The 12109-nt window shown below is 26.9% G+C and overlaps 1 protein-coding gene across 1 annotated transcript; it reads right to left on the reverse strand.

The window, feature by feature from the left end:
• Positions 1-2571: 2571 nt before the first annotated feature.
• LOC109792402 (putative WRKY transcription factor 75) lies at positions 2572-5034 on the reverse strand. The gene is made up of 2 exons (XM_020351813.2): positions 4458-5034; positions 2572-3135 (listed from the first exon to the last, which is right to left on the reverse strand). Exons 1-2 carry the CDS (start codon positions 4835-4837, stop codon positions 2958-2960), a joined length of 558 nt encoding a protein of 185 aa, XP_020207402.1. The 5' UTR covers positions 4838-5034; the 3' UTR covers positions 2572-2957.
• Positions 5035-12109: the final 7075 nt, after the last annotated feature.

Consider the following 12109-nt stretch of genomic DNA (forward strand, 5'->3'; position numbering starts at 1 on the left):
CTTATGATTTGTAGTGAATATGATCTTGATCTTGCCATGTCCTTTCAAAACATTTCAATTTTCAGATTCAAAATTTCTTTTGCTTTTGTTGCACAAGCAACAACATACTCATGCATGGCATCATTCGAGGCCAATATATTCAAACAGGAAATTTCCCGGCATTGTAGTTAAAAATTGTGTAACATATAAACAATGGCAGGAGGAATTAGATACATGGTTTTTGTATCAATAACTCGATGATTAACTTCTAAAAAATGTTGATAACTTTCTAAAGACACGGTAATATATTTCTTCTTTTTTTTTTTCCTAACGTTTCAAAACTATGTTTACGAACAACCAAAACGAGAGATGTAATTGAATAGGTGTAATTCTACCCGTTAGTGTTATCAAACCCTATTTAGATTAGTTGGTTTAATTGGTTCCGATCGAACTAATTGCACAACCGTTCAAATAAAGTGATCGGATCGGTCATGAGTCTCTTTTAGGGTCAAACTAGTTTAACATAAGATAAATTAGATGAGTCTCTTAAAGTTACATTCTTACGAATATATTTTCAGGTGAAGACTATAATGGACAAGTTTATCATATATATTGTCCATCAGTAAACAAGTAAATAATAATAATTTTTATTTAAATTGTTTAAAATTATTAAAAAAAATCTTTTTTTTAGAAGTTGCTTAGACATAACACCTACGACCACTACTTGCTCTTCACTTCGACAGTAATGCACTTTCCATAAACCCATTTGTCGAGGACGATCACCTCTTGCCACTGCTGCCATGATGAAACCTAGTGTAGGTAACGTGAAAGTCGCACTTGTAGGCATTGTAGATTACAAGGTGGTGTGGTTGTCAACGACAGCAGGCTTGGCGTAAGTGTCATTGATGCCAATATGAGATGTGGAAGAAGGAGATTAGAAAGAGATGGAAGTTGACAAGAGTTGAAGGAGGTTGGAATTGACAGAGATGACAATATGAGATGTGGAAGAAGGAGATTAGAGTTAACAGTGAGAGTGATGAGGATTTTTTTTAGACAAAATGATCATTTATCATCAAGAAATAAAATTAATATATTAATAATAATTTTATCATCAAATAATTTAAATTATTTAATTTAATTATTTATATATCTAATGATATTTTTTACTTCTTTACTGTTGAATCACATAAGAAAACATATTTTATTCATATATTCAAATATATTTTTTTACTTCTTTCACATAAAAAAAAAAAAAACATTTTGTTTTATTAGTTCTTCCATGAAGCATATGATGTATGAGTGTTGCATAGATTTCGCCATGCAGCCAGAAATCTGAATCCAAGTTTTATTGATTTGAAATTTTGACTTTTTTTTAGACCCCCGAAATTTGTAACTTACAAATTATAGAGTCAGTAAATCTGTGCGTACACAAACTATATAATCGAGAAAAGTAATAAATGGTTCATAAAATGACCAACGAAGGCTCGAGAACGTTGATTTTTTAATATACATCAATACTAAAAAAAACTTTTGTATATTACTGTATTTTATAAAAGCTAACTATTTTGTGTATTATTTTATAGAAGTCCTTACATATACTTTAGTAAAACTTTTGTCTATTACTGTATTTCGTTTGCTCAATACCCGCTAAAATATGGTTAATAATACATGCTTGGGAATCATAAAAGTTATCATATGCACTTTTGTTAAAAGGCTAGTAGGTTACTCATCACCAAAAATATCGTACAAGAAAAACGGCTAGTAGTACCGTGCCATGCCTCATTAAGAATTAATGAGAAAAATTATTATCGTTCATTCATTTTCTCTTTCATATTACTTCTATCCATTTTTTTTTAATTATATCATTTATTATCATTATTATTATCATTTTTATTCTATCACTTTTATTTCCATCTCATGAACAAATATATATATATATATATATATATATATATATATATATTATTTTTATTTATTTATTTTAAAAGTAAATCTACATAAATTTATTTTTTAATAATTTATATTCTACATCAAATTTTAATGATCCACCATTAAATTTAAAATTTTAATACATAGATCAAATCTACAAATTTTTAAAATATTTAAAAATTATATGATATTTTGTTTCATAAATTCAAATCAATGTAATAAATCTATGCATTAATATCTACCTACTTCTATTATATATATATATATATATATATATATATATATATATATAAAAGCATCTGTAATGGGATTGCTTATAAGTAATCCATGTGCCACATCACTGCCAAATCAGCTTTGACCCACTTTATAGGTTGCTTAAATTTTAGCAAAGTTGCTTCTACAAGCAACTCTGCTAAAATTTAAGTAACCCATAGAGTAAGTCCGAGCTGATTTGGCAGTGATGTGGTACAGGGAGTTGCTTATAACCAACCCCCATTGTAGATGCTCTAATAGAAGTAGGTAGATATTCTTTTTTTTTTTTTTTAATTTTTGATTGTATGCGAAATAAAATAATAGTTATTACAAAGTTTTTAATTTACTAATTTTTTCTTTATAATTCAAGGTTATAATAGTTTATAAAATATGGAAATTAAAAGTAGTTACTGAAACAAATAAATAAATAGTTATCTCATTAGATTTTGATCCCAACCTCCTCAATACACAAAACGAGACTTCATTTCTACTATAGCTTGTATTCCATCAATATAATAACCACCACAATAAAAGGAATAAAGGATATTCACCTGTATATATATTTCCAGCAGTGCTAAACTTGACAGCTGAATTTACATAACCTAATATTCCGTTAAAAAAATGGAAGGAAAAAAGATTAATTGTCTAAGAGTTTATGCAAACTAGATCTTACTTCTATTGACACATTAATTTTATTTTTGTATCAAAGGGGGAACTAAAGTACTACAAGTTCCCAATTGACTAAACTGGAAGAAGAGATTCATCATGTGACAGTGTTTGTCGGAAAGAAGCTTCAATTAAAAGGGAGTGTATATTTGCATCTGACTCAAAATGTGTTCAAAGTTGTCTGTTGTTTTCTCAATAGGGTGTGTGTGCACTCCCTCGTAAGTGGTCACGACTACCCCTTCGTCTTTGGTTAAGCGTTGGACTTGTTTCTTCACATTGCACCCTTGATGCGTGCACCGGTAGTAGCTTCTGCAAATGCAATGGAATAATCAACACATTAGTTTAATTACTTCATCTATTTAACACTGCTTACTTAAAGATGAATCCAAGAAGCCTAAGAATTTTTAATGATAATTCAACGGAGTATATTAGCATGTTTGGATAAAAGTTTAGAAGAGTATTTTTTTTTAAGTATTTTTACCAAAAATAAAAAGCTTTTCCAAGTAAATTTTTTTTCAAAATTTCTTTCCTAAACCTGTATCCAAATATGTTTTATAACTAATATCATATTTCGGTTCAAAACTTGTGACATTGAAAAAAAAAAATTGTGTTAATTACAGACAAGAAACTTGAAATATACAGTGGCATCATTCAGATACAGTTTTGAATGTAAGGAAAGTAAGCAATGGAAAAGATAAACAGTATGATGCAAGAAAAGAAAAATCACAAAGAGCACAAGTTATCCTAATCTTTGAGAAAAATCAGGTAAGCTGCTACGACCTAAAATTCTCTTTAATTAATTTTAATATTCTGCATATGTAGACAAAAATTTATGGATTTGTTGATGATTTCACGCGCCATATGTAGTTTCTTCGTGTTTGGACTGGATTATTATTACAGAAAAACAATGGTTTCTAGAAAATTTAAAGGAACGTCTGCATATCCAGTTATCTCATACATATATGAACCCTTTTAATTATAATATGACATTATTTTCTATAATATATTCTTTAACTGTTTGCAATTCATCATATCAATCATCTGAACTATCTCAAGGCTTTCTTCTGCTTTCTTCAAATTTCTCTTTACTATTTAAAAATTTATATACACAAATATTAGATTATATATATTGATATACACTATATTGCGTGCACGCAGAAGTGCATACACATGGTTTTGTTCTTATTCTATTTCTTTAATTTTCTCTTTTGATTTGACCGAAGATAAGACATGTATAGAAGAATGAAGACGAAAATCACGGCAAAGAGAACAAAAAGAAGATCAAGTGATAAAAACTTTAATTTCTCCTTTGGAAAACACCAATCCTAGCTGAATTAACAAACAATCCCACCAAACCAATTGAACCAAGACTGCTAGCTAGAACAGTGTTTTTGATTGATTAATTGCAAACTCCATTATTTTTTCAATGTTTTTTTTAATAATTCAATTCAACATTCAAACCGATAAGAACTATGGTGGGGTCTTGTCATATTCTTAGCACAATCACACACGTATTTTTTTCCAAGTCAAATTTAGCAGGCGCCACAGCCACAAGGAGAAAAACAAAAACAAAAGCAAAAGAAAGCATAGGAAAAACAACATGTATGAAACAAATTAAGAGTTCAACTAACCTTGGGAACTTGTTGTTTTTAACAGCTTTTTGGCCATACTTCCTCCATCGATAACCATCATCAAGAATATCAACTTGGCTCCTCGTTTGAAAAGCATATCTAGGCTTTCTAACCTTTTTCTCTCCTTTCTTTTTACCATTTCCAGAACCACCTAATTGATCGGTCACATTAATGCTACCACTAACACTACCACTGATCTGAGACAATAACATGGCATCTTCTCCTCTCTTCTCATGATCATCACTACTTTGATCATTACTAGGCCTTAGACCAAGAAACGCATTGGAGCTTTGACCACTAAAACCATGCTGAGAACTTCCCACCCCAGTTGGGTAGCTGGAAGAATCAGGACAAGGAAACAACATGGAATAATTCTCCATTGAAATGAACCCCAATTTTCCTTGTGAGTATATATATCTTTGTGATCCTAGGTAGAGAGAAAAAGAGCAAGTATAGAATAGATAGCAAGGAATTGAAACTAAAAGTGGGTGTGGTAAAAAGATGAAGGGCAAATATAAATGGTGGGGGCGGCGCTTAATGTTAACGTGGCAAATTTTATGGACACATACATCGAATGTGAGGAAAGAGAAAAGAAAGTCCAAAGGATATATACATATATAGAGCCATGGTGTCGTGAACCACACGAAAATTGTCCAAGTGTGTGTCGTGAAAATTGAGTTTTATTTATCATCATGAGCGTAGATAAATTGGAATATTAAGAGGGTGGTAGCAGTAGTAGTCTAAGGTGGAATTCTGAGGCGGCTCCATCATTAGGATAATGACATTACTGTGTATTAATTGTTTGTTGTGTATTTCAGATACCATACCCTAGCTATTGGATTTTCTAGATTATCGTTTCAAATTTCACCACTTCCTTCGCCTCTCAATTATATCATTCATCCAAATTTAAAAAAAAAATACTTTATTTATTAATATATACATATATATGTATATTAGTATATATATATATATATATTTATTAAAAAATTATTTTTTCTATTTAATGTTTATATATCTTTTAATTAATTAAGTGCATGTTTTATATTATTTTTATTTTTTAATTAATATTCATCTTTTCTTTAATTAATTAAAATGAATATTTTTTAAATAATTTATAATTAATGTATTTTATTAAAGAAAGAAAATACACTTTAATTAGGAGTATTTAAGTTTTAAAAAATAATTAATATGAGATAATATAATTTGAATCTCTTATAAAAAAAATAATCATTTAAAGTTGGGTCTTATAAATAAAAATGAATGTAATATTTATTTTGTATGAATATGATTCATGTAGTATCTTAAAATTGATAATTTAGAATTATCCTACACTCGTGGGATGTGATTTCTACTATCTAAGCATTATCTTGACATTAATAACAATCAAATTTGAGAATATCTGATCGACCCTTCATATCTCATAACGAATTCTACAATCACCAAGTGTTCGTTATGAGATTTGATTATATATGAATGTATGTGTTCATAATCCAAAATCAAATCACCTTCTACATTTATTCATTGCTTCTCGATTAAAATTTAAAATAATTAACCTAAATTATAAAAATTAACCCTTCATAAACAAATTAATAATTCGAGAATACTACTTTATATATAAGCACGTATTATTTTATTTTTTTCCCTAATAATTTGAAGAGGTGTTTAAGAGAAACACGTGTATATATGTGAAAAATATATTATATGTATATATGATGTCAATAAAATATATGATGTCAATAATTTAATTTTCAAAAGACAACACTGAGATGAGAAATAAAGCATGTAATTTGGATTTATATAAGAGGAGGACTGTGTCTGCGTAGTGGGGTGTTATAATTAGTATTAAGAAAAATAAATAAATTAAGATTTCAAATCTGTGGAGGTGACGGAAATTGGTCGTCGTTTGTGAAAGTTGTGGTTTTTGTTTTGTTCGTGGTAGTCTTGGCAAAGACTAGAAGCAGTAACGTTGGGACTTAAATAAAAATAAATAAATATATATATATATATCTGGGTTATGGTCACAGTTCACACGTGTTTAAGACAAGTAAAATAAATATAAATATAATAATTAAAGTTTTTTGGTCAGCGTGAGAGAATGGGTGGGTGCAAAGATTTGAACGTTGCAGCTTCCATGAAATAACTAGCTGCTAGAGGAAACAATAATTGCACGAACTCTACAATTCACAAGGTTGCCTTTATAGTTATAGCACTTCATATAGATTTAACTCAAGTGATTTAGGTGGATCAACATTTAATCAAAGATAGATGCTTGTTTTTCATATACCAAAAAAAAAATTTATTTTGGAAACAAAAATTGTTCTTTCAAAATGGTATACACGTAAATTAAGAAATTAAGAAAGTAATGAGTCATTTTGTTTAAACTTAAAAAGAAAAAAGTGATTTCAAACAAGTGTTTAAAAAAAACAATTCTTTAAGATAGAAGTTACTTATAAAAAAAGAGAGTAGAAAATTGCTTGTTTTTAGAAAAGGAAGTTTAATTAATAACATCAAAAATTTATAAATAAAAAAAAACTTATTTCATAAAAAATAAAATACTTTTATAAAAAAAAAAATCAAGCATAGAGACTCAACACCACATACAACAAAGAAAATAGTAAAAGGTTGAATAAAGACAATTAAACTCGCATAAAACAACATTCAAGTGTGTTAATTATTTTTTCTTTTGTAATTGTAATACTTTTTTTTGGGTAAAATTGTAATTTTAATATTGTGTTAGTGACAGTTTCCATATATTGGTGTGAACATTTTAATATTTGTGTCTAGGTTTGAATGCATTTTTATTGTTTATAAGTTGCATTGATTTTGAATTTAATTCGATCCTTTTCTTATTTTTTTTGTTTGCAAATGTGGTCACGCACACTTAATATTACCCGAAAATTTGTTATAGCAAATAAATAAGTGGAGGTGGCATTATTTTCATCCATGTGATTATTGTGCTAATTAAACAATAATTTAATTTAGTTACTTGCTTAAAAAATAAGTTGCTTTCCATAATGAAATATGTGTTTGTTGAGAATCTCTTTAATTAGAAGCTTCCATTATGTTAAGTTATAACTTAAGAAGGAAAGGGTGTGAGTGTAAAAGCTGAGGCCACATATAATATTTTGACACCAAAATCCCAAGTATTCCATATTTGCTTATATATATATATATATATATATATATATATATATATATATATATATATATATCTTAAATTTCTTTGCATGTGTCTCATGTCAGTCAAAGAAGGAAGAAAAAATTAAAATATAGGAGTATCTTTGGATAAATTTTTTCAAAAGTAATTCTAAGGAAGTTAAAACTAACTTTTGTAGAATTTAAAAATAAGATTTTAAACAAATTAATAAAAGAGGATTTATATAAATTACTTGAAAAATTTTACCAAGACAAACTCTATATTCAAATAAAGAGAAGCATGTGAGAACAAATATAGATAAGAATCTATGACAGTAGTGATAGAGTTTTTGAATTTGGGGTTCCATGGGATTATTGGCTAATCTAAGTGAAGTGTGCATGATTCGATATGTCAATAATTAGTTGATTAAGGATAGTTAAGCAGAATTATTCTTAGTGGAGCAAATTAATCTAACATTTCAACTGTTTTTTTTACAAAAAAAAAAAAAACAAATATTTGTAAAATAAGTTGTATATTTAAGATAACAACTTCAATTTACAAATAGATTTTTTAAAAGAAAATAAATTATTTTTAAAAATTTAAAATTTTGAAATTTATGATTATTTTTCAACTTATATTTTTTTATATTCAAAAAATTAAATATCTTAAAATTGATTATCAATAAACTCACTGAAATAGAATTTTATTTTAATTATAAGTAATCATAACAATAGTTATTAATTAAAATAATCTAATTTTTAGATCTTTTTTCAACATACTCGTGTTATATTAATTATCTTTTTCTAGTTACCAGCAGTTCAATTAGAGTATAGCAAGCCTTTAAAAAATATTTGACAAGTGTGATGATTACAAGATCTAGCTAGGCCAACTTTGCGAAGGTATGATGAATGGTGTCTCATACATGCTCAAGGGCGTGTCTAAGAAATTTAAGGCTTAAACCAAAAATTTTATTTGAAATTTACTCTTAAATAATTGATAATTTTTTATTTTAATTTTTCATAAAAGTTGTTAATAAAATCCAATAGTTTAAAATTTTGAAAATCTCATTTAATGATAATTCTTTCAATAATTATTTTGCAACATAGTCTCTAACTAATCTAAAAATTTTAATTTTGAAAAATAATTATAAATATGATTTACAAAAGTAATTATAAATATTATTAATAATATTCCATAAATTAACATATGTAACACATTTTAAAAATAATTTTTAATATAATTTGATATTTATAATGAAATACTAATTTATTTGTTAATATTTTATTTATTTATTTCAATTTAGAAAAAAAAAGTCATAATCTCTAACAATACAATATTTACTTTTTTAAAATCTTATTTATTGAGATTCAAATAAGAATTTTAAAGTTATTTTATATTTTAAAATTTTTAAATAAGTTGTGAAAAAATAAAATAAAATATTTTTAAATTTTTTTATAAAAATTAGAAGAATTAATCTTTAATAAAATGTTCTTATTGTTATATTCACTATCATTTTCTTATAAATTATAATACTTTTATGAAATTTAACCTTTATATTTACTTTAATAACATTTTTATTCAATTCAAACAAATATAAGTTTTTAATTATAAAAAAAAATTCAATCAATAACTCTACAATAATATATGTATAAACAGATTTTCAAAAAATTGTATAATTTTATGTATTAAAAAATTAATTATAAATAATAATTATATAAATTATATATATATATATATATATATATATATATATATATATATATATATATATATATATATATAAATCAGTTGGGACTAAGACAAAGGTCTTAATGGTCTTGCCTTAGCACGGCCTGGACATGTTGTACATCTTATATAGTCATAGAGAAACTCGTGGATTATATAGAAGTAACTCCAAATAAGTCAATAAATCAAAATAATACTTTAATATGTGAAAATTAGTATTTTAAAACATACATTTTACATGTTAAATATTTATTATATATAATTAAAATTTATAATAAATTATATATATAAATAACTATTATATTTAAATATATATTTAAAATTAATATAAGTAGATATTTTAAATATATAAATTATATTTTATATTTAAGATAAATAATTTATATTGTAAGATAAAATTACTTTTATCTATTGATAATTTATTTTAAAAATATGAAAATTTATTTCATAATAAATATGAAATTAAATCAAATATGAAGTTTAGAGAATTCTTAAATAAAATTTATCGAATAATAACTCTTAAAGACACTCTCGTGCAAAAATAATTGTTCATTTTTAATATATATGAGTTGATTTGTTTATCCTTAATCTTTGTGCTTTTCATATATATATATATATATATATATATATATATATATATATATATACTTATTATAAAGGGGATACATTTTAGTAACCACCCTTTTAGTTTTCACTTTTTAATAGACCTTTATGTCCTTGAATATATAAAAAAGTTATATTTTTTACAATTTCTAATATTTGTCTGCGTATAATTATTAGAGGTACGAAGTGCCTTGACTCCTCTAGTAAATAAATAAAAGGGATCCACTTATTACAAAAGTCAATTTTAGTAAACTTACTCTATTCATAACTAATATCAAAATTTAGTTATCTAATTGTTAAATTAAAAATTCTTAATGAATAAATCAAGTTTACAATTTTTTTTTAAATTAAAAATTATTGATATTTTGCTTCATTATTTCAAATTAAAAGATACTCAGAAAATTATTTTATACCTTGATTTGAATTAATGAAATTTAGTATTAAATCATTTTCAATTTTTAAAAAAATATGTAAACTTGGTTGACTTAATTCATTCATTAATTCATGTTTTACATTAAATTTTAGTGAACCCACCATTAAATTAAAAGTTCTTAATTTATAGATCAAGTCTGCAAATTTTTTAAAAATTTAAAAACTGTATGATATTTTGTTATATAGATTCAAATCAATATATAAATTTTTTTATGATTATCCGTCAATTTGAGTTAATGAAATAAAATATCAAATAGTTTCCATTTTTTCAAATATATATACACTTGATCTATATATTAAGAATTTTTAATTAAACGATTTGACTGTTGAAATTTGATGTAGAACATAAGTTATTGAGTGAAATAAGTCTTTTACCAAGATTTACTCTTCGAGTAAGTGGATCCCTCCTCATTTATATATATATATGTGTGTGTGTGTGTGTGTGTGTGTGTGTGTGTGTTGCAAAAAAAAGGCATTTATCCAAAGTCCTTGGTTGTTTTCGATCCTCGACCCTTGAAATAAAAAATTGTGGTTGTACATGCAAAAAAGACTTTGATGCTAAACTAAGTAAGTATTTTGCTTGTATGTATGTAATCTCAAGAGTATGTGTACCCTTTGAAGGTGAAATGCAAGTGTATATATAGGTTAGAAAATGTTACCATTATTGGATTGGATACTTAAGTGCATTCAATACATTTTATTGATGTGTAACAGTCAGATGTTACTTTCTACTAGGCTTAGTCTTGAAGGAATGTATCTAGCAAGCCGAGTAGTCCTCAACCTAGAGGAATGCTCTGTTCAATCTTGACGAGCATTATCCAAATCCTTACTATGTAATCATGGTGGCCTTCTCTAGGTACTAGGCAGAGAATCGATAGGTCTTCGAGAGTTCGAGACCTATCTGGTACATAATTTTTCCCCAAGTATTTAACTCTTGGGAGAAGAGTTCAATATGTCAGTGGCAAAAAAAATGTTTTTCACCTCTAAATTTTGAATCTTTTGCCTCCTAAACATGCAGCCATTTTAGTGGTTGCGTCAAGTGTAATGATGGTATGTCAGAGGCCATGGGGTTTTGTAGGTGTGAAACATCTAAGGAACATTGTCGCCACCGGCCCGAAACGGGCTTTCGGCATTCGCGAAGGATGGTTGGACTCGTTTATTTGTTTAAAAATAGTGGATTGCTAGAATGACTTATTCTCAAACTGAGACCTCGTCAAACGAGCAATTTTATTAAAAGGCTCACCAATCCATATTAATCCCAAGCGGGACCCTCCATGGATTAGTGGTTTTCGTAAAAGGAGGGTTCGTGGAGTCGCCACCAATGTTTTACTCAAAACATTGGAAAAAGGGATAAGGCAATTGATTTAAAAATCAACTTTGGCCACTACAACCAGAGTTGGGTAAGGGAGTCGGTTACGCGTGGGGAAGGTGTTAGCACCCCACAGCGCCCCTTTCGGGTTCCCTATGACAGATTATTTTCTAAAATAACAGCGTAAAATTACTAAATTACCCCTATTTATTCTAAGCAATTATAAATTGACTATCTACATGATGACAGTTTAAATATGCACACAGAAAGCAGTAAAAGGAAGGATTGAAGGGAAACCTCTTGAAGCGTGCTTTTTATAAAAAATGAACTGGGAAGCGTTTTGGCGTTCCCTCGCTCTACAAGCCCGCTCCTCGCTCTCCTAGAACAAAATTTTAACTAAGGGAATCAAAAAGATTTCCCCTCGACTAGGTTCGATCCTCAAGCAAA

Source organism: Cajanus cajan, chromosome 4 (genome assembly GCF_000230855.2).
Source record: "Cajanus cajan strain Asha chromosome 4, NIPB_CcT2T_4, whole genome shotgun sequence".
Classification (NCBI taxonomy): Eukaryota; Viridiplantae; Streptophyta; class Magnoliopsida; order Fabales; family Fabaceae; genus Cajanus; species Cajanus cajan.